Genomic DNA, 23,582 nt, shown 5'->3' with positions numbered 1-23,582 from the left:
CACTGGAAGCAGGAGGTGGGGATACAGCACAACCCCCACCAGTTTCTGCACACAATGAGGCCTGCTGGGAGAACAGAACATGATGGGAAACTACAGAAGTATTGAAGGACAGAAAGAACAGGGAAATGGGCAGGAGAGAGGAAAGAAGAGGTGGTATGAACAAGGTAAATTAAGGTCCACGGTTCCTGGGGGACTGAACGCACAGAGCTGAGAACGTCCCGGAGATGGGGTACCACGAAGGGTGTGTATTCTCATGCACAACTGCAGCTCGGAATTTCAGCCCACACACATCCCACCTGAAAGAGAGCACAATACAGGGGCTTTACAGCAAAGCTCACAAGGGCTTTCCCACTTACACTTCAAAGAACATCTTTACAAAGTACGGTAAGTTGACACTCCTTTTAAGTTTACTTGTATCCATCCACAGTATCATAATAATCTCTAAAGGTGAAAAGAGCTTGAAGGCCAGACAGTAACTGGGAAGGGTCAAGCAATCCCAGACTGGCCTTTCTCTAAACTAAATAGCAAATTTTCTTTCACGAGAGTAGACAGACATTGCATTTCTCTTGATGTTAGCACATTAGCATTCCTCAGAGAAGGCAATTCCACATTTACAAACTGTCATTGGAGGGCAGGAAAAAGGGAAAGGTTCCAATTAGCTCTTAGCTCTCCGCAGTAAAAAGTATGTTTGAATCTTGGAGTTACAAGTTAAAAAACATTTAAGGTCTAGGAAAAAGTGGCATTAACTGAACAAGCTGTAAGACCTGAGGGCGTCCAACTCTGCCTAGGGAAGAAAAGAACGTACTGGAGGGCATGTGTAAGCTACACATCAGGTCACTCAAGTTTCTTCTCCAGCCCTATCAGTGATTTCCTATCCAATAACCCTGGGTAAGTCACATACCTTCTGCCCTAATGGAAAAGATGACAGTATCACCCACCCTGTTACTACAGGATTACAGATCAATGGTAATGTCTGGGACACAATGGGAGCTACTCAAGACAAAGCGTGTTGTAAAACACCCTTTAATACAACAGCAATCTCAAACACCTAGAGCCCAAAGCTGGCAAGCATCAGAAGAGAATACACTCAAGTAGAGCCAAATGGATCATGAGGCTCAAAATGTACAGGAAAAAGCCAGAGGACTCAAGGTAGAGATGGTGGTTCAAGAGTGTTAAATGCTCATAGCGGGTGGGAAGATGAAGGGAGTGATGTGCTTAAGGCAAAGCTCCCAACCTTGGATTTCAACATTACTGAAGAAGAATAGAATTAATGGGGTGCATACATATTTACGTTATTATATACCTTAAAAGAAGTGGAAAGGATGTCAAATCTAATACTGCGGGGACAGTTTAAAAACAAAACTGAACAAAGTAAATGGGCTCTTACAGGACAGATTCAAAGATAAAGCAATGGGGTAGGCATTCTATTCAGCTCAGGGAATGAATGTGAACTGAGCAGAGAAGCTGAACTTGAGCCTATGCCCCAGACTCCTTGTTGAAATCAACTTTATAAGTTGAAAGATACATTTTTCTACTCCTCTCTGCCCCAACTTACCATCAGACCTTTCACACAGCATGAAGCAGAACAGGAACCTTGCAGACCTTAGTAATGTCACACACCTAGGAATTTCAACGAAGGCTCTGAGAAACAGCACACCTGGGTCTGAATGTCTGGTTTCCAGGTTTGGTTCAATTACAGCACACAGGTGTGACCCAAGATTCATCACACCACTGTTTGCTTTTCCAGGCACAAATGGAATCAGACTGACTCCCAGGACTAGGAGCCCTGGAAAAACAGCCATGAGGGATAAGGATGTTTATATATTTCAGAAAGTAGTTAGGACTTCTCCCTATCCTCTGAACCATTAGCAACCTTACCCTAACCCTGCAAAAGCAAGCAAGCAGGGCAGCCTAACTGGAGCCTTTAGGCTGCAGGAGGGATGGCAAAACCAGAACAAGGGACACCCCACCGCTCTCACCTCAAGCTTTAAAAGGCTGAATACCGCGCCCGATCCGCATACTGCTCCCGCTCATACCGGGCCATGTCGTACAGGGAATTCCGCGCGGCCGCCGAAGCTTGGGACAACTCACTCTCATGCCCGTAACCGTAGCCCTCTCCAACAGTGGGGACTGGGCCGCGACGCAGGGGGCTCCGATCGCGCCCGTAATATGAAGTGGAAGCTGCAGTAACAGCAGCAGCGGCTGCTGCAGCAGCAGCAGCTGTAGCAGCAGCAGCTCCTGAAGTCGGCAACAGGTGTCTATCGTAGGGATCGAGAGAGGTGGAGGTGAGGTGACTGGCCATGGCTGTGTTCTGGACTTGTGGCAGCTGGGACAGGGTCTGCTCTGCGTAATTATACGCAGAGGCAGCTGCAGCAGCCACTGCCTCATAGGACCGGGCAGCACGGCAGCGCTTGTAGTAGGCATCGAGCGCTCCGTACGCGTTGTTGTAATACAATGAATCCCCATAGCTCATGGCGTAAGGTGTACGCACTGCTCCATATTGCTCATTATATTGCTCGGTAAAGTCTGCCACTCGGCCCGAACGATCTACCGGACACTCTTTGGACCAGTGCCCCTCTTTCCCGCACCGATAGCAGCCGCTCTGGTCTCCCATCCCGGGCGCAGTCCTAAGCCGGCTGGTGGACAACTGCACGTGCATTCGTTTGCCTTGAAGAAACAGACGCAAGAAGGGTTGCTATCACTCTTAGTCATAGCCCCAGCCCCTACCCCAGACACTGGTCATAGCAATGGCTTTACCTAGACAACTCTAATGCAGGATTCATTGCCATTTTAAAGATTTTTTTTTTTAAAGGTCCAGTATAAATTCAGTATAATGACCTGATTTCAGGCAAAGATCAATTAAATGAAGAACTGTTTCAGCTCTAACACCAGTTTAACGCTTAAGAAAGAAAGTACTCTCACTCAAAAATAGGCATTTCATCCTTTGCCAAGTTAACTGTGGACAAAAACTACTCTGAACGGTGGCCCAATGTCAAAAGAAACCACAATAATAGTGCTCCACGACATTCTGACACCTCCAATCTTCACTATTAAGACTCTTGAATTCAGTAAGCAGGAGAATGCAAAGGCCAGTCCCCCACACCACCCCAAAATCAAAGAGAATAGAGTAGGACTCTAAAGTTACCATTGATAGTAATCCAGACTTGATCCGTGGCTGAATGCGGTAGGCAAGTTTCAAGACTTTTGGGAAAAACACTCATGAATGGGGGAATAGGGGCGAAATACAAGCTGAAGGACTGCCTTCCCCCTAAACTGGGTCCTTTAAATTGTTAGTTCTGATATTCATTCTAACAGGGATTCTTTACTATTTAGTGACCCCCTTATAACAGGGGGTCAAACAAAACAGGGCAGGCAGTTCACAAGATGCCTGAATTTTCAGAAAGAGTATTATGAAAAATGTGGAAGAAAAGAGGGGATGAAAAAAGTAGAGAATGACCAATAACGTTAGTGTATCAAACTGTTCATGTTAGCAAGGTTAAAGTACTTTTCCTCCTTTAGAGATCTAAGATCCTAAGAACATGCACTTCATACTAGTTTTTGCTGAAAATTACAATTTGTATTCTGGAAATGAAAAAGTTTAAGTTTTAAACCTTTTCACAGAAGCAGTTTCCACCTAACATGATCTACCATTTTAATAGTAAGCAAAACTCCAGCAAAACCTTTCCAATACAAATGGCTATCATGCACCCAAGCATGCAGATGGCGAAGAAGCGAATGCTTAGATCCAGGGGAGTTAACAGATAGGTCATCTACTCAACTAACATTATAGAAAATGGTAAATATACAATTTCACCTACAAAATTAAAGTTAGGTTCTAGAAGGCTAAAAAAGGGAAGAGGGAAGGACCAAAATATTAAAAAAAAGTCCTGGTTTAACCATTTTATCCGATAAGTGTAGGTTGCCAGTTAAAAGCTAAGATGTGCAATTAAGTACTTAAGTGCTTTAAGCGCTAACCCGTGTCCCTCGCATTTGTCCAAGTGGCCACTTGGGCACCTAGCAAAACCAGAGAAAATAAGGGCAACCAATGAACCAACCATGTCCCTTCAAGACATAAAGGTCATTAATAAATGTCCTGACCTAAATATTTGCCAGAAAAAATTCCAAAGTCAGAAAAAGAAGCTAAGTCTTTAAACTAAAATGGATGTTCGTTAAATGGGCAAACAATAAAAAGAATATCCCCAACACTGAGAAACTGAAAGGGAAAAAGACCACCATAATAAATACTGCTACTCTACATACACACAGAACTGTACTAGACAGCGCTAAGGAGAATGACTAATAGTAAGGAAAACAGAGCAAAAATAACTAAACATCAAGAGAGCCTAGAGTTCAGATACCAAGAGTTATGCTCTAAGTATGATGTGTCCTGTATCAGTTCACAATATCCTTCCCTTACATGTGTTAACTGTTACAAGGAGACACCACCACCTCTTCTATGACTTGGTTAAAGTGTAGAAGAGTATCCAAAAATTAGATATCATAAACCCTCCACCACAGCAGCCTTTGCTCCCAATCAAGTTGTTGACACAAAATAATTCTCAACTTACCCATTAAAAATGGAAAACCAGACCTGAGAGACCTGTGACATTTTTCTTTAATAATGCACAGCAATACCCATGACACAGGGCACCATTAACTTGGGGGAAATGATGATCAGACTTCCAGGTCTAAGAAGGTCCAATTTAAGTAAACATCAAAGATAGCCGAAATGACTCTTAACAAGAGGAGTGCTCAGGAGAAGCAGCAGCCACTACCTTGTTCGGGCTGAAAAAAGTTGGAATATAGATTAAAAACGTTAACAAGGAGTTGTGAGAATACTCCATAATTTAGAAGCAGTTACACTGAAGTGGAAAGGCTCTTTTCTGGCTTTGACACTGGGAACCCAAAGTGGGTGGACAAGAGTAGAGTTAGCAACTCACCATGGTTACCACCCCCTTCACAACTGCCACCTTTGCCACAGGAGCTTAGATCTTAAACCAAGAAAATAAAATGTCTATCCACAGCATCACTCATGCTGCCTTCCAGGCACACTATTAATCTAGTCAAGGCTCCAAGGTTAACATCCATCTAAGTGCTCTCTTCACCAAGAATGTTAGAGCTCACTCCTCAAACCAGTGAAACGGCTTTGCCATTATCACCCCCCAAATCCCAATACCTTCTCCTCAAAAACTCCTGAAATTAGCCTTCAGTTCTAGAGTGTCCTCGTCCTCCAAACCAAACCTCTTGGTGCAAGCATAACAGAAAAGCAGTAAAAGCTACAGCAATTTAAAGACACTAGTTCTCTAAAGACTTGTTTAACGACAAATTATATTTACTGAGAAGCCATGAATTGGGATGAGGTGGGGGAGCTTCACAGATATTTTGCTCCTAAACGTGTAGCTTAAGCCAGCTTTTGCCTGGTCCTTCCACGTACAAAATAACACATAGGGTGCTGAGGCAACAAATTTCAGAGTGAAACACTGTTAGGTGCTCTACTACCCGCCCCCCCCCCCCCCAAAAAAGACAAAACAACTGAAGAAATCTTCAGAGGAAAGGATTTCTGCACTAATAGGCAAAAAAGCCTAGGGGTTCCAAACTAAGCCAAGTGGTTTTTCTCCCAGACTTGATTTGCCTAAGGTAAAGCCTCTAAATCCCATGCATTCTCCATTTAAGCCCATCACCCACACTTAATCCTCACCATCAGCCAACCAACAGCTGTATCTCTATCTCTATCCCAGACCCCTCCTATCCAGCCTATTTTCTACACAAAACCTTGTGTTCAGCCCTCTTCCCAAAGAGGGTGGTTCACCTTGAAACTCTGTGTTGTCAAGGCCCCTGATGGCCTCCACTGCATCCTCTGCCCGCTCCATGTGTACAAAGGCATAATCTTTCACGATGTCACATTCGATGACTGGACCATACTCCTCAAACTTGGCCCGAAGCTCCTTGTTGGTACAAGTAGGACTGATGTTGCCTACGTGCAACTTTGTGGACGTTTTGCTCTTATTCTTGCTGGCTTCCACGTTGATGTTCACCCCGTGCAGCTTGTAGTGGTGCAGGTTGCGTATGGCATCCTCGGCCGCCGTCTTGTCCTCTATGTGCACAAAGCCGTAGTTCTTAATGATGTCACACTCCAGCACCTTCCCATACTGCTCGAAGAGTGAGCGGATCTCCTGCTCTGTGGCCTCCCGGGGCAGGTTTCCAATGAACAGCTTCACCATCTCGGACACAGCCTGGGCGAGAAAAAATGAAATTTCTAACAAAAGACCTCAGGCCCACGTCAGTTAAAAAAAAAAAAAAAAAATCAATACTGCCATCTCCTTTGGGTCTGGCAAATATTTCCAGTTTCCCCCCCCCCAAGACGCCCCACAAGCACACCCCCAGACAATACTCAAAGGGAAGTGGGAATACGGAGGCCCGCTACAATTCCAGCTATAGAACCTACAGAAAGGAAGAAGCATCTGTGATTACAGATCCTTAGCAGACACAAAGGGTTTGGTAAGAGCTGAATAGTTTCAAACGGGAACACAAATGAACGCGGGGCATAAATGCAGCCCTGGGGGTACTGGGCTTTCTACCTCCTAAATAGACGGCAAATTCCGTGGAGGTCCGGTTAGGACTCCACGCTTTCACTGAGGGCCCGGGTTCAATCCCTGGTCGGGGAACTAAGATCCCGCAAGCCACGCGGCGGCTCCGCCGCCAAAAACATGAAGACAGTCAGAAAACAAAGGTCTAACTACTTGGCTAGCTGGACAACTGGCTCTTACTCTCGTAACCGAAGAATTAGCCATTTCCTGAAAAAAGGACCTTATAATACTACGTTTTAGGGTTTCCTTTGGAAGCACTGAACCCGTGACTTAAGCTGGAGAGCGAAGCGTTCGGAGAGTACAGGAAGTGCTGGAGCGGGGAACGCCTCTCTCGGGGTGCCGTCCTACGAGCTCCTGAAGAATTGGAGAAATGCATGGCCGGAGAAGGGGCCTTGAGCCTCAACGGCCAAACGACAGTGTCTCTGGGCTTGAAAAATTCTCGAAAACGGGGTTGTAATTCCTAAGTCTAACGGAAGCGCGGTTATCTCGGTAAAAGCCTCGAGGCAGTAAGCCGAGCAAAGTCGGGTAGAGGGCAAGGTGGGGAGAAAGCAAGGTATTCTCGGGGGAGGTCGTGGGGGAAGGGCTGCTTGAGGCTTACCGCGCAACGCCGAGCACCGAGGTCGGCTCTCAGTGACGGGTGCGGAGGCCAGGACCACCCTAGGATACCCCTAAAGCCCAAGTCGTGAGATTTAACAGGGCAAAAAAAAAAAGACAGTGAAGGGGCTCGGAGTCTCTCACCCGCACAAAAAGCAGCAGGGGCTCTTCCTCGCGGCGCGGACGCTTCTGACAAAACGCTAAAATGGCGGCGGCTGCAGCAGTGACTCTGGGTAGAGAGGGGGAGGTGAACCTACCACCGGATTGGCCGTTCAATAAAATAAAAGGCAGGCGTTCCCGTAGATCCTCTTCCTGATTGGTTACCACGAACGCCAATTACCTGAGGCCTGGAAGAGGTGGAAACGTCAGTAACCCCAAAGAGTTTATACGAAAGCCAATGAGCACCTCTCTCGACAAACCGAAGTCACTGATTGGATGGAAGGTCGGCGTGAGGGAGGAACTACCAACGTGCGCTTCGCTGGCGGGGTTCCGCCCGCCATTAGGCGGAGCGAGCTAGGGATCCGGCGTGGCGGTCTTTAGCTTCATGGCGCCAACTTTGTTAAGCTTCCACATTTCGCCACTCCACGTGCGCTCCCTTTTGCCTTCTACTCCACACTTCTCCCTCTAATCTCCCAAACGCCATCCCCCTCGCAGCCTGGGTGCTGCGGGCGGTAGCTTACGCAGACCCAGAAGCCAGGTAAGAAAAATAGCAAAGCTTCCCACCTGAAGAAACCAACCTCCTCCTTTGGCCAAGAATCCGCACTGGCGCCCTGGGAGTCCCGGAGCTACCCCCACATTGAAACTACTTTCATAAGGTGGTGAAAGGAACTCTGAAAACGGTTAATGGGCTCAGCTTCAATTAGCGTATAAAGGCCCCGACGTCGGCTCGGTTGAGGGCTGCATTACTCAGGAGGCGCCTAAGAGACAAGTTCCTTCGAGGAACCGGCCTCCCGGGGTCCAAGATGAAGAAAAGGCTTTTCTGTGTGACCGTGGAAATTGCGCATACACCCCCACCCCGCCCTGAGAAAAAACTAGAGCAGCAAAGTTTTTTGTTTTATTTTATTGGGCGCCATCAGCTAGAGCTGTAGGTTTAAACTCCTAGAACCGACCTTAGAGGGAAAAGCCTAAGTCACAACCAGCTATAAGCAAAATACAATCAAAACAGCATTCTCCAGAGGGTCCGGCTTCCCTCATCACATTTTTTTATCATCCTTTGGCTTCTTCACATAATCCCATAATTCACTAAACAAGCAATGACCCTTTTGCAAGGCAGCTTTTGAAGAGGGAGTTTAAAAAGGGGGATGGAAGAACTTAAAACATGATAAAAGCAGTGAGGAAAGGGATCATCAGGAGTGAAGATGACAAAAGCAGAACATACTCCTGTTCAAAGCAGCCCCCCCAAAAGGGGTGGGGATCATAAAGAGAAAGGTGAAGTCAAAGTTATGGATATAGATTTTAAAACCTGACGTGCCTCAGAAATCAAACGGTGGGGAATTGGTCAAGAATTTATTCTAGGGTGGGAAAAGGCAGGAATATAAAAATGTCAAAATCACATTTACAAATGTAGTGGTCACTAATCTTGGTCCGTTTTCATTGTGGATCCTGATGCTGACACTGCGGCTCTGAATAAAGGCCAAAAGGCTCAGTGATGAAGAAAACCAACTGCATGTTAGCTGCAAGTGTGCCCTCTGGAGGGGCCCTGCATCGGGAGGTGGTCACAACTCCATGTGCGCAGGTTCGGAAACACATCTGGTATAGAAATCCTTTCAGCTCCTTTGTTTGATCTTCCAAAATTTTTGTCCTAATAGCCTTGGAGATAAAACTTTCTTCCAAAATACCAAAGCATATGAGATCAGCTTACTCTATGAAACTAGGAATCTCACCAAGTCCAAAGGGGAAAAACTGGGAATAGAAATCTCGGGATCACAGTTCAGGCCAGTTTGCAGACCACCACCCACACCCACGCCCTGATCTAACTATATTCTTGGTTTATCTTCTGAAAGCCCTCTAGGTCCAGTTATATTTGTTTCATTTTGCAAGCTCATCCAACTGAGTAAACCATATTAAATCACTCCCCTGCTTTTTAAATTAAAACCCATGGCAACTGGAAAAGTTTCAATTCACACTACCCAATCTGGTTGTTGCCACAATCTCCCAATCTCTGTAACAATTCTCCCACCCCCATCCCTAACACACCCCACCCCAACTACGCTCCAGCACACTGGCCCCTTTGTCCCAAGCTCATTCAGACTGAAATGTTCTTTCTCCAGGTCCTTCGCTGGCCACCCCATCCAAACACAGCCCCCCACTCCAACGCTACACCTTGGAACTCTATCCCATGACTCCCTGTTGTTGTTCCAAATACTTACCACCACTTGAAATCCTATTTGTTCATTCATTTTCTGACTCCCTCCCACCCCCTGCCCCCAGCAAATACTTGTTCTACAGGGGCGAGGACCTTTTCTTGTTGTCTCCTATTACCCTGTGTTAAAATTGCCCCTGGCACATGGTAAGCACTCAAATATTTGTTGACTAACTTAACAAATAGATAACGCATGAGTTAAATTCTTGATAACCAAGAGGAGAGAAATGACTTTGGATTTGCAGTCAGTATCAGCTTAAGAACATGGACACTTAGTACTAAAAACAAGCCCTTTTGCTCTTATCACCTAGTATACTTGCCAGTCTCCCTCAAACATAAAAAGCCCAAAAGCCAGGGGTAACATGCTACAGCTTCTGATCACCAGGATTACGTTTGACAAATGCTGCAAAATGAAGCTTTAGGTAGGGAGATCTGTAGCTCCAGTGTCTCCATACTGATGTTCATTTACCCAACTGTATTTTACCAAAATACTTAAAAATTAAAGGTTTTTAAATTAAGGATATCTGGTCCAAACCCTCTACCTTACCACACCAACTACAGAGAATCGGATGTTTTAAAAGCACCTTGTCTGGAACAATGAAAATGGCCACTTTGGTGATTCTTCTGATCAGGTTACCAAGCCTCTAAATTAAAAGATAAAGCAACTTGTCCAAAGTCATCTAGCCTTTCTGTCAGAGCCAAGCATAAATATGTTCTGGCTCCACATCTTGAAGAGATGAAAGAGGCTGGAGCCTGGACCCTTGAAAGGGAAATGAGGAACAAATCCAAATTCAGGGAGAAACACTGTTGTCAGTGTAGACCACTCAAATGTGAATAAGCAATCTATTTGTTTCAGACCCTTTCACACTCCTAGGAATGTATACAACTTAGATACCTAATAACTCTGGCTCCTAATCCAGAAATGAGTTACTGGTATAATAAGGGCTCAAATTAAAAGCCAGTAATCTCCAGGGATGTTCAGAGGGAGCCACTAGGCCAGTCAGCAAGCTTCCGAAACCTCCAGTCCCACTGCCAGCTACACACTCTAAGCCGCCCCTTAATGTCTGTGCAGGGCCCCTACTCCATACCTTTCTTCTCCATACCTAGGAGAATCTGACCCCCAGGACACAACAGTGTTGTCTGACACTGGAGGTGGCCAAAACTGGTATGTTCCAGTGGCCTACATCACACCTAGGTATCACTCATTACAGAAATCCCCCTCCTTCACTGTTACTCACACGTGCTGTACTCACACCTACACCCAAAGTCCTTTGCTCAGCTGTGTGCTCCCCTACGCAATCCTAATCTCCCCAGAATGTTCTAACTCCTTATTTCTGAGATGGCTAGCATTTAATGAGCAGTGACTATATATGAGGCTCTACACTTGCTACATGTTATTTGCTCCAACAGTCCTGGATGGTTCAAAATGGCTGGTTCAATTCCTTGATCCACTACTTTCTAGCCATGTGGTCTTCAGAAGTTCCTTAACCTACAGCCTCAACTTCCAAAATAGGTTTAAAAGTACCTAATACATTTGAGTTGCAAAGGTAAAATGAAATATATGAAAAGCACTTTTAACAATGCTTAGCATGTGTTCAATAGATGTTAACTATTTTCCCTATCTTACAGATGAAAAAACTTAGGTAGAATTCCTGACATGTCCAAGATCACCCAGATAAGTGGCAGAACCGGGATTCAAACTCAGGAAGCCTGATTTTAGAGCCAGCACCCTCAGTAATTCTCTCTGTGCCAAGTCAGTTTTCAAATCAAACAAATCGCATCTCCACAGTTTTCTCTAGTGGGGTTTCCCCATCCTCTCCTTCCTTACCTGTCACTTCCCTAGCATTGCTCATTAACTGTAACTAGTTCATCGAGGTAGGTCCTGCCGGCCCCCACCCCACTATCGATTTCCCAAGGTCAGCCCAAGGGCTCAGCTCCCTGAACACTGTATTTGCCGCACTACAGACAGGCAATATTTCTAATGATTTATAGCTAGACTTGAAATCATTTATTAATAACTTTTTCTTCCTGGAAAACTAGATTCTACCATTTATGATCTTTTTTAAAGGTTCCTATAGAATTTAGGTGAATAAGAATTTTCCACCTATCATATCCATCTTATCTTCTTTATTACCCAAACTCCTATTACATTACATACTAGTCTATAAATCTAGGAAATTAATTTTCATTATGACATTAGTCATCCCACATTATAGTCAACTTACTGGGCTTGATAGGACAAAATGACTGCAGAAGCAACAGTCTGCGCACAGACTTTGGCAGAGCTTAACTGATGGGCATGACTAGAAAGGCAGCCTACCCATGGAGGCTGACCACTCAGTGACAGTCCCGTTACCTCCAGTACAAGGGATGGGGCCCCAGGCCTACCCCAGACAGAATCTGAAACAAGGTCCAAACCGCAGAAGAGGCTGAAGAGGGGAGAAGCCTTTACAGAGTCTTGTTCCAGGAATAAACCATCTACAGCTTCTCCAATGAAGGTCAAGTTATAGAGGTGACAGACCAGAAGAGCAAAGATCTGAAGGACACTGGAAGCGCATATTCCCACCCGCCTCTCCCAAAACACACATTAAATGTCTATCCTCCCATTCACTCAACCCAACCGTCTCCAAGTTATAGGACCCTGGAAATCAGAAATCCACAAAAGGCAAAGTATGAAGAGTGGGATATAGGATTAACACAGGTGGCATAATTTACAGAGGGAGGGAATTTTAAAACAATCTGCAAGAAAGAGGAAAATGACAAATGATTTAGCTTTAGCTCCTTCTAGCTTAAATGAGAAGCCTGGCAGCAGAGACGACAAGGGCATCAGGACCTAAAGATAATAAGCAGAGTGATCATCTAGGCCAGGTCACTCTGGAGAACTTGGGCTGCAATAAAGAAATATCAGGGCTTCCCTGGAGGCGCAGTGGTTGAGAGTCCGCCTGCCGATGCAGGGGACAAGGGTTCGTGCCCCGGTCCGGGAGGATCCCACATGCCGTGGAGCGGCTGGGCCCGTGAGCCATGGCCGCTGAGCCTGCGCGTCCGGAGCCTGCGCTCTGCAATGGGAGAGGCCACAACAATGAGGCCTGCGTACCGCAAAAAAGGAGAAAAAAAAAAAAAAAAGAAATATCAGCGCTGGCCCCGAGAGCACATTAGGCTATTTTTCATAGGAACCATGGGATTGGGACAGTGGCAGAACCCTCACTGGAGAGAAAGATGACAGAAAGCCACTGACAAAGAAAGAAGTAATTACAAATACGCAGGCCACAATCACAGCACTACAATTACCCAACCCTTGATTTTCCAGGGAAATAACCAGAGCTAAGCCTGTTAGCTTAGCCCTGAGATTACCCCACCCTCACTGCAGAAAAGTGACAAAAAACCTATCAAGTTCACCCTCCTCCCAGTCCTGCAAACAAATGAAAAGGAGCAGCAAAGCACCTGAAGGCAAAGAAGTGAGCAGAAAGAAAAGCAAGGAAGAGCACTATGGCCTCGGTACCCCTGAGATTACCACCAGTTTGCATCCACAAATAGGAGCTCACAGTTCAACAAAGACCATATGCTTCTGCCCACTGGGCAGAGGGAAGAGAGCACCTGGGGCAAACTACTCTGTCACGGGGAGTTCACAAGAAACCAGTGAAGGAAGCAGAAGAGAACCCCCTGAACTCCATTTGCCTGACACACACCCCCAAAATCACCTTGCCCCAACAGACTCCCAAATCAAATTTATAAAGCCCCCTTTCCCAAAGGAATGTCAGTTTCCTGTCACCACCCTACCCAACCAGTCTTTCATTCGCCCATCATAAAGCCCAAGCCTGTGTCTTGTCCATGGCTGGAATTGTCTTTTTGTGCCCAGGTCCTCTGAACCCCTAGTCCCAGAATGAAAGTATAAACAATCAATTCCTCAGCCTATCCCAGCATCCCTATTTGGTTATGCTGGCACCTCACCACCTTCCTGGAGTCTATCGTAACACCTTCAAATATAAACCCAACAAGAAAACATCTGGAAACCCTAACAAATGGAGATAGGGAATTTGAGTCTCAGGTGACTACGATGACAGGGGCTGGCAGGACGCAGGAAGGACACTCCGTGCTAATGTTCGACATGCGAAATACCAGGTCTATAGCCAGAATCCCCCATACCGGCCTCCAACTGTCCCAACCACAGGGCATTACCAGTGACATGACCCCCCACCCCAACTACTGGCTCCTTCCCAGGTCCCAGCCCCAGCACTCACTGGAGCCCACTGCCTGAAGGACCTACTAGCCTCATAAGCACCAAAGCCACCCATTCCCCACTTCTCACTTGAGAAGCCAAACCCCAGAACCACCCTGCTGGAGCCCAGGATTATCCTGAACTGGAGACAAGTCAAGGAAAATAGCCAAGCACAGGCGAGGAAAATGGGCAGTAAATTTACTGCATTTTGGTGTGATTAACTCAAGCTGAAGCAACTTGGGCCAGACTCTCCAGTCCTAAAGATGGCAGACTAGCAGAACGACGATGGCTTAAATCCCTCTGGCGGCAGGGAAATCCTTCTAATTCCTACATTCAGACCCCTTTCCTCATCTGCCCTGGGTTCTCTGGCGACCCTCCCTTTAGTTGTCATGTCTTCCTGGATGTCAAACTGGCTTCTCTGAAACTGAGTGCAATCAAGACAATGACAACCAGGTTTCCAAACTGCAAATCGCCCCAAGTTTTATTTGTAGTCCATACAAAAGGGAAAAAAAAATTAAGGTTTTCTAACACCACCTACTTGGGGAGATGGGGACGTGGACTGTGCCGCACAGCATCAGCTAGAACATCAGGGGTCAGCAGGGATCTGGATATACGCCAACCAACTGTCCCAACAGGAACTCAGTCTCAACACAGTCTATAGAGGGACAAAGTCAGGGCCCCCCGGACAACTGGCACAGCTTGGCGCATAGGAAATGGTTAAGCTAACCCTTTCCTGGCCTCCCTCACATCTAAAAACAAAAAGGCGCCGCCGACCTCAGCTGCAGGTTGCTTCCCCATCCAGACGACCTTAAATATCGCGCACAAAAATAAAAGGGAGCCAGGAAAAAAATAAAAACATAAACGAAACTCCCATCCTGGGGAGATGGGAGGCAGGGGAGAGGGGAACCGCAGATCTAGAGCCAGTAGCAAGATTTGCTGCTGAGGCGAAGGAATAAAGTAGGTTACTGCCGAACACTCAAAAGGATCATCTCCTGGGGAAGGCCCACATGGTAGAGGGGATGAAAAACCGCAAACAGGAGAGGTATGGGCCAGTGGTTATAACCTGGGTCTGCACCCTATCCCACCTCTCCTCTCCTTCCCTCCCTGTGGAGCCCTATCCCAGGATGGCCCTACATGCGGCGCTGGTAGCCAGAGTGCATCTGAGCTGCCCGCAGGTAATCATTATAGGAGCCCGAATAGCGTGCGTAATCGGAATGGGCATCGGGCAGGCGACGGTAATCCAGCGAGGACTTTGTCGGCGAGCGGCGGAACGAAAGCTGCGACTCTGATAAACGGCGGTAATCAGAGAGCTCGGCTAAACGCCGGTCGGAACCATACCTAGTCGAGAGAAGAAGACAGTTGGTGAATGAGACAATTGAGGGGAGGGCTCCGGGTGGGCACAGGGGAGATGCCAATGGGGATAGGGAGGGTGTAATCAGATTGGTCTCCAACAAACAAGATTTTGTCAGAAGGCTCAACACCCTATCCAGGGCAAGAAATCAAGCCTGGTCCAACACAGTGGGAAACCAAGCCCACCACTGAAGACCTCCCTTCTGAACTGGCCAAGGTGGATTCTGGTCTGCATTCCCAAACCACAGACAAACTATCCCCACCCTTGGGCCCTGCAGAGAAAGACCTTGGTTGTTTACCAACAGAACGGCGGACGAAAGCAAGGTCCCCAACTTCCCAAAGAGTGGACGCACCACATACACCCTGCCTTCAGCCAGTGACTGCCAAAGGGACTACTCTTTCAAACCCACCCCCACCAAAGGCCAGGACAACCACGTAACAGGCTTAAGGATCCTTCAGACAGTGGGAAAGACTATGGGCCACAATCTTGCAGGCAGTAGCTCCAATAGCACTTGGGCTAGCCTTGACAGGTGACACTTTTCCCAGCCTGACTAGCTGGTACCACCCCAGTCTGAGCACTATGCTCCACCTGAACCCTGGTGACCAGGAAAGTTCACAGACATCACCCCCCTCGGCTTCTGGACATCCCACAGGAGTAGAGAAGACCAAGGGAGGGGCCGATGGCTCCAGTTTCCCTCCCATGCCAACCTCAGCCCCTTGCCCTGAGCCCCAGCTGGGGGCAGAGGCGGGGGGGCATACAGTACCTTTTCGACATGGCGACAGCCTTTTTGTACGGATCGTCGTAGCTGGCCCGGGGTGGGGAGAGGCGCGTACGCTCATAGGGCGGCGGGGTGCTGTTGGCGTTGGCAACGGCCCCCTGGGACATGGACAGGTAGGCTGCAGACGGCTGACCTGCCCCATCGTAGGCATTGCCCGGCTGGCCACGGTAGGAGGCAGCAGCCTGAGGATGCTGCTGTGCAGCATAGGAAGCAGCCAATGAGGCCGACGACTGAGTGCGGTAAGGAGCTGCCAGGGTGGCAGAAGGTTGGGCCCCGTAGGCAGCTGCAGCACCATAGGAGCCAGTGGCCGCAGCAGCTGACTGAGCCCCATATGAGCCTGACAGGCCCATTGATGCTTGAGCCCCATAACTATTCAGCTGGGTCTGAACAACTGGCTGGGCCCCATAGGAGCCAGCCATTGGGGTAGTGGCTTGTGCAGCATACGCAGCTGGCTGGCTAGCATAAGCAGCAGCTGTAGCTGGTTGTGCCACATAGGCAGCAGGTTGGGAAGAATAGGAAGCAGCCTGTTGTGCAGCGTATGGGGCAGACTGGGCGTTATAAGAGGCCGAAGGCTGGGCACTGTAAGAAGCTGCCTGGGCCCCATAAGCTAGTGAAGAGGCTGCAGACTGGGCCCCATAGGAGGCTGCCTGGGCCCCATAGGAGCCTAGGGAGGAAGCTGCTCCCTGGGTGTTGTAGGAGGAGGCAGCCGCACGAACCCCATAGGAAGAGGCAGCCTGCGCCCCATAAGAGGATGGCTGGTTACCATAGGAAGCAAGGGAGGAGCCCTGAGCCCCATAGGAGTTGAGCGAAGAAGCCGCAGCTGGCTGACCCCCATAGGAGGAGAGGGCCGAGGCCGAGGGCTGGGCTCCACCATATGGACCAAGCGAGGAAGCTGCGGCAGACTGGGAGCTAGGGCTAGCCAGCTGGCCCCTGTATGGGGCCCCAAGGGAAACAGAGGGCTGAGCGCGGTAAGAGGCTGCCTGGGCTGTCATGGGCTGAGTCCGATAACCGACACCCAAAGAGGCAGAAGGCTGGGCCCTGTAGGCAGCGCCCAGTGACACTGAGGGCTGGGCCCGGTAGGTGGCTGGCTGGGCCGTCAGAGGAGCCACATACGAGGCTCGGGGAGGTGAACGGCGCAGGGGGCTGCGGTCGCGACCAAAGAAGGGTGGTGTGGGCTGACGGGCTTGCCCATCAAAGCCACCAGTGCTGTTGCCAAAAGCCTGCTGGTAGTCGAAGGTGGCAGAGAAGCCACCAGTTCCGGGGAATGCCGTATCCCCAGCCCCTGGTTTCTTGGTCTTGTCCCCAGACTGGATAGCCAGGCCAGGCCCCTTCTTCTGACCCTTGGTTGAGAGTTCCACGTTGATGCGCTTGCCCTTCACTTCTTTGCCGTTGAGCTGCGCGATGGCGGCTTTGGCATCTGCTTCCTTCTCCATGTGAACAAACGCGTAGTCTGATAAAGCAGCAGACAGAGGGTTAGCAATTAGGGGGGCAGGGCATGCTACCTGATGGGTCCCAAACTGGACACACCAACAGCACCCAGCTGTTGCCAGCTACCTCCAGGCCTCCAAACCTTCCTCTCCAGGAGTAGGTCATAAAATGTGGCTCCCATATAACAAAGCTTCTGACTGTCCCAAGCAGGCAGCTTTGTCTATGGCTTTCTTCCCATTCTCCCCGTTCCCCCTGCCACCTCACCCAACTTCCTGGTGAGAGAAGAAAGAGCAAAGATGAACAGCAACACAGGATAAAAATCTTCATATCTCCTGTAAGTATAAACGAGCAGACAAAAAGCAGAAAGCATTCCTGGATCACTCAATCATTCAGTATTGTCTATCCCAAGATTACCAAACACTACTGTTCACCTTTGAGGCTTAACTCTCAAACACTGGAAATGACCACTTATGTCTTGGAATGACCCATGTCTCAGCCCAGGGTCCAATTAAGGCAGGAGAGCTACACTGCAATGCACAGTCCATGAAATTCCTCCAGTATGATCTCCCCTTTTCCCACAGTACTTCCCAGTTTCCAAAGAACTTCCATGCACAGGACCTCATTTGAGCCTCACAACAATCCCAGGAGGCAGGCAGAGCAAAGGATCATTATCCCCATTTTACAGGTGGGCAAACACACTCAGAGAATTTATATGGCTTGCTGCAAAACCATGTGTCAGACCCAGGAACAGAATCCCAGCTCTCCATGCCTCTTCACTACACCAGTCTACCCCTGAGAAGCCAACGTGTAAGGCAGGATTGTGTATTAAGACTAGACATTTAAGCTTAGAAGGGGAGAAGCTGGACCCCACGTAAGCCAGTAAGATGTGGGAATGGAAACTGAGCCTCCTGGCTGAGTTCAGGCCCAAGGCAACACACACACGCCCCCCACCCCCAGGCTACATTACATCAGAGGTTACTCATCAAGAGACAGAAGTATACCTTACCCCTTGGGCTTCTGTTCACAGAAAAGATTTGGTTTCTCAGCTTCACAGCAAGAAGCTGCAATTACCGCAGTTAGCAGGCTCTGCTAAGCAGGTTACCCCTCAGGTCCTCATTCAGTTCTAAATGAGCTGTGGTAGGAAAGCCTCTAAGACAGGATGTTGATCTCAAAGTCCTACTCATCTACCATATAGAACAAGAAAACTTTAGGAAAGGAAGTAATAGGAAGAAATTCTTGTTCACATCCAAACTCACAAACCACAGTGGTGCAAGCAGAATCTGAAGAACAATGACAAAGGTCATGCTGGTGGTAAGTAAGGCCACGCACTTAACCCCATCTGGACCTGTGGCTACTTTTAAAGTCCAAGCACCAGGACCCCATCTCTCTCACATCACTTTAGGAAATGAATTACCTAGATGAAATTACTAAGGTTCCATTCTTGATAAGAAATCCTTTTAAATGGCCTCTAAACACGTGTCCTAATTTCTAGAAACTTTCATACTGGGATGCCCTCTCTAGCTGTTTCTATAAAGCAAGCCATTTTCCTGGATGTAAGGCAATGCCACCAAAGTGACTCTCATACAAATAAGAATAAAAATAATCAACAGGTAGAAGTCAGAAGTGTAGTATAGCAAAAGGAATCCTGGGGCTAGGCGCTAAAATGCCTCAGCTGAAGATCCAGTTCACTGACTTGCTATAAGTTCTTACGGAACTTACAATTTATTTCTCCATCTGACAATCTGTCCTACCCACCTCAGAGTTAGAAGATTCTAATGAGATGATAAAAATGCCTTGTAAAGTACAAATAGATATATAATGATAAAAATCATGATAATCATTCAAGCCTAGGAATAACCACAGGCTTAGTTCCCTACAGATATGATCTTTCATCTCTAATAAAACACGATACAATGTCATCTGTAAATGCAAATTTGGAACTAGCCAGAGACGATGAAGGAACAAAATGAACTATCACAACTCTGTCTTCACACCCCTATGGCCAGAACCTGATTTTTCATCCACCAATTGCAAAAAGTGTTCCTTTCGGCCTAGCCACAGGGCACCAGAACTGTCCTCTCATCTCTCACCTCCAGTTTGAGTACAGTTAGCTAAAAATCAATGCTGGTGGTCCCAGATCTCTTTAAAAGCAAAGGCTGAGCTGACCCTACCACCAGGAGAATGCAATGGCAAGCAGAAAGCAAGAGTGTAGGCAGATTAAAGGGAATTAAAAAAAAACTTTCAGGCACTATGAGGGAATATTAAGGAACCATACTATATTGCTGGTTAACCTATCCACAAACTCCTAGGACTGGAATAAGCTAGGAAAAAACACCCAACAAAAACTTTCAATGGGTTTACAAGAGCAATACTCCCTACTTAGCTGGGTTTTATTAAGAGACCACCTTGTGAAACTTGAAAATTGAGATTTCATGTGTACAATTCAATTGACCACACAGATAAGCTATATAGCTGATAAAAAGAAAGCCATCAGATACAATTACATCCAATTTATATCAGAGTTTCTAAGCCGATACTGCGAATAGGTTGTCCAGCTGACTCCATCACATGAGGGCTAACTAACCCTTATCACAGTGAGAAGCTAAACCCAGACCTAGCCCTACCAAAGATGCCCAGGAACCTAACTACTCCTAGGACAATAAAGAAAAACCAAAGATCTAGAAAACTCCAGGGACCCACCTGCCTGGAGAGGTAGTTCAAGGAAACACGGTGACCTCTGAAGGAAATCCATCGCATTTAAAGGGACTAGCAGGCAATGATTTGCAGAGCTATCCTAATGGTCTGGTGACATCACAATTCCTCCAGTACCAAAGTTAATTAAGAGAATCCAGAAAAATAAGTTTCCCTATTCTCAGAAGAGTAAAAAATTCTAATTTGAAACTACAGAGCTGTATGTAGGAGGAAAGAATGGCCACCCACAACAAAGGAGAGGAAACAGATTCTGATTCTGCCTTTCAGACTTCTCGTGAAATCTAAATGGTTCCTAAAGCTGTCAGCAACTCTCAGACTTCATCCTTGAACACCCAACAGAATGTAGCTGTGGAGAGTGGTTACAATCTGCTGTTGCTATGGAAATTTTTACTCTACAAATCATATCTAAGCTCCTGGAACCAAGCAACTACGTTATTCCCCCTGTGAAATAATATGGAACTGGCTGTCCTGTGCAATGCCAAGCTTCGGTGCTTTTCAAAGACCTGACAACCAACACAAGATGACTCAATCAAGTGCCCATTCCCAGACCAAGAAATAAGTAAGCTATTTATAGAGCCAGAGCCAAGTCTCTTCTACTACATTCCCAACTTAAAAACTTCATTTTCCTTCACTCCAAATAGAAAGGCATCAGTGGAGAATATGATCCTCAAATCTTTACCACAGTCCCTTACATCAAAATATTATCAGGCACTCTCTTACATATCAGCATAACTACAAACAACAACTAACCACCACTCCCTAAGGGAGTCAGTGCGTCTCTGCCAATCAAATGTTCGCAAAGGGACAAAATGCGCAAAACTTTCACTCTAACTCTCACAAGGAAACAGGAGTTCTAAAAACCACATGCAGTTACACACTTCACTCCACCCCCCACTGTCACTTGGTGTCAGTCCCAAGCAAATTCAGGCAAATTTTTAGCTTTCTCTACCAACCCAAAGAAGGCTTCTTGACCAATGAGTTCCATAGAGACTGTCCCCTCAGATGCAAGTTTCTAGACTCCCAATCTAGTAGCCACCCTGTCTGAGACCCACACAAAAAAATGTAATAGGTCAATCAAACACAGAACTCTCATAATGAGTCATATACATTTCCTGGCCAGGGGCCCAATCTGATGCCCTTACCACTCTTTCACTCTAAATAAAAGCAAAAATTCATGCACCATACAGCCTGCCTCATCAGAGCACCCAGCAGGAAAGCCTGATTCCAGATAGTCATGAATTTGCATAGCCTGAGTTGAGGAAAACAAAATGCAGTATTAATGCAGAAGAAGGAATTACTCCTAGTGGTGGAGACTGCAATCCTCACACTTCCCCCAGTTACGGAAAGGATAAGGAATGACCCAAAAGATTTTGTATCTTGCTAGAAATGAATAAGCACCTGCTCCCAAATTTATTTACTATCCTCAAAACTTCTCACACAGGGTATGAGCAGCTATGAATCCAACACCAGGAGCAAGGGATCAGATACTCACTCCCAGGTTGCATCCCTGAAGATAGCAAGGCAAAGTTAACTCTGATCTGTTCCCAAGTGGAACAGAAACTGGCCACATACACAAGGGCTATCCAAATCTTGCCAACAAAAAAGAAAAAGAGCTTAGGGATAAGAACCCAGACTATGAAGAAAACAACTAAGTCCAAAAAAGGTCAGGCCTAAATTATGGTGATATATTCTTCTCGAAGGCAAACTAGGGATCTACCCTGACAATTAGACTACTCAAGCAAAGATGACTATTAAGTCCCCACGTCCCCCTCAGAGTGTGCCCCCTTGCAAAATCACCAAGTTTCTAAAAGGATACCGCCCTAGGGCACCAGCTTGACCAGTTAGCTGCTCAGAAGAGGCCGTTTCATAAAACAAACCTTCGTCCACATGCGAAAAGTCGGGGTTTCCAGTTTATAGATGTAAAATCGATCCCAAAGGGAAAAAAAAAGTTTGAGGGAGTTGGAAAGCACAGAATTGCCACGCCTAACCCACCTAACAATACTGAAATGCCAAAGTGGTTAGGAAGGGGCCCCTCCTGTACCCACGAGTAACTATACCCATCAGTAGACCCACGCCACACAATACTAAAAGATCCCAGCCCAAGAAACTTCCAAGGGCCCCGTTACCTTCCGCTCGGGAGCATTCATCGAGAGGGAACACGACGGTGGCCTTGGGGGGGGGGGTGGGGTTCAGCCCCCACCTTTTCCCTTTTCCCTTGCTCTGACAGACTTCTGGAGAGGAAGTGGGGAAGTGGCGAAATCTTCCCCGCTCCATGATCCGGCGTGTGCCCGTCACTTCCCAATTTCCGCTCGGTGCCAGGCCCAGGAGCCCAGTGGAAGGCGCGCCCCCGGTACCCTCCCAAGTCTCTCAGGCGCGTCCTCGGCCCCGTAGCTCGGCTCACAGTGGCCGCCGCACCCACCCAGAGCCGCTTCCTCCCATTTGGTTAATGGCGCCTGGACCGCACGGGAGGAGGGTGGCTCTACCCAACGCGCCCCCAACACCTCCGGCCTCACTCCCGCGGACTTCCCCCCGCCCCCACCGCCAACCGCGCAGTGACCGACCCCCGGGAAAGGGGCGTGACTAACAAGCAGAGTGCCCTGAGCGCGCCCGCGCGCCCGCACGCCCGCCTCCACATTACCTTTCACCACGTCACACTCGATGACGCGTCCGCGGCGCTCGAAGAGGCTGCGCAATTCCTGGCTCGTGCACGCAGCCGATACATTGCCCACGAATATCTTCCAAGTGTTAAGAGGCCGTGGGCGCGACATCTCCACCACGAGCGCGCGCCCCGGCCGCAGCTCGTGGCCATGCAGGGCCTCGATGGCGCGCAGCGCGCCCGCGTTCTCGCGCATGTGCACGAAGGCGAACTGTTTCATGACGGCGCAGCTCATGACCGTGCCGTAGGGCGCAAAGAGAGCTGCCAGCTCCTCTGGCGTCGTATCCGCCCCATCGACGTTTCCCACGAATATCTTCATTTTGCCGCCGCAGCCGCCTTCCCGGAGAGCCTGGACCTCTCCTCCAGCGACAGGGGAAACGTCTGACCCGCCGGCAGTCCTCCCCAGGAATGGCTGGCGACCGAGAACCCCGCCGCGCAGGCGCTCTGACCTAGCCAATCGGAGCCCAGATCCCGCGTGCCCTGCAGCCAATCAGAGAGGCTGAGAGAAAATGCACTCAGGCGCAGCCAATCCCAGAGGGCCTGGAGCCCGCTCGTTAGCGGAGGGGGTGGGAGAGGGACTACTGAGCGCGACCAACCGCCACTGCCGGGGGGAGGGGGAAGAAGGGCTGGAGAGGGGGATCCGCGTGCTAGGAGCGCAGTGGCTGCAGAGAGGCCTAGTCAGTGAGGCGGCCTCTGGCCTGGGTGGGGCCGGGATCGGCGGGACCCAAGAAAAAACTTTGTTCAGTCGGAAGTCAGAGCCCCTCCCATTCTGGCAACCTAGGCCAAACCCATGCCTAGAGGTGGCAGCGAGTGTCCACGGGAAGGCCCAGCCTGGCGGGAGAAAACAGGACAGACTCCTTCCTTCAGCAAACGACTCCCACGACTGCCGCCTGTGGTC

At 48.2% G+C, this 23,582-nt stretch overlaps 2 protein-coding genes across 8 annotated transcripts; both read right to left on the bottom strand.

Annotated features, from left to right (window-relative positions):
* Positions 1-6: 6 nt before the first annotated feature.
* LOC102974614 (RNA-binding protein 4) lies at positions 7-7,480 on the bottom strand. 7 transcript variants are annotated; one of them, XR_003678922.2, is made up of 5 exons: positions 7,326-7,480; positions 5,810-6,233; positions 1,980-2,667; positions 1,556-1,620; positions 189-296 (listed from the first exon to the last, which is right to left on the bottom strand). XR_003678922.2 is itself a non-coding variant. In XM_055083574.1 (4 exons), exons 2-4 carry the CDS (start codon positions 6,219-6,221, stop codon positions 170-172), a joined length of 618 nt encoding a protein of 205 aa, XP_054939549.1. In that variant the 5' UTR covers positions 6,222-6,233; positions 7,326-7,480; the 3' UTR covers positions 7-169. The 7 variants fall into 7 exon arrangements, 5 of the variants coding, with proteins under 5 accessions (XP_054939549.1, XP_007115103.2, XP_007115100.2 ...); XM_055083574.1 differs by lacking the exon at positions 1,556-1,620 and having other exon boundaries at positions 7-296; positions 2,589-2,667; XM_007115038.4 differs by lacking the exon at positions 1,556-1,620 and having other exon boundaries at positions 159-296.
* Positions 7,481-14,213: 6,733 nt separating this feature from the next.
* LOC112061824 (RNA-binding protein 14) lies at positions 14,214-23,091 on the bottom strand. Its single transcript, XM_007115037.3, has 3 exons — positions 22,667-23,091; positions 15,874-17,338; positions 14,214-15,097 (listed from the first exon to the last, which is right to left on the bottom strand). The coding sequence occupies exons 1-3, from the start codon at positions 23,001-23,003 to the stop codon at positions 14,890-14,892; spliced, it is 2,010 nt and encodes a 669-aa protein (XP_007115099.1). The 5' UTR covers positions 23,004-23,091; the 3' UTR covers positions 14,214-14,889.
* Between the last annotated feature and the right edge of the window lie 491 nt (positions 23,092-23,582).

This window comes from Physeter macrocephalus, unplaced genomic scaffold, assembly GCF_002837175.3.
Source record: "Physeter macrocephalus isolate SW-GA unplaced genomic scaffold, ASM283717v5 random_1250, whole genome shotgun sequence".
Lineage (NCBI taxonomy): Eukaryota > Metazoa > Chordata > Mammalia > Artiodactyla > Physeteridae > Physeter > Physeter macrocephalus.
This window is presented reverse-complemented; position numbering and strand designations above follow the sequence as displayed.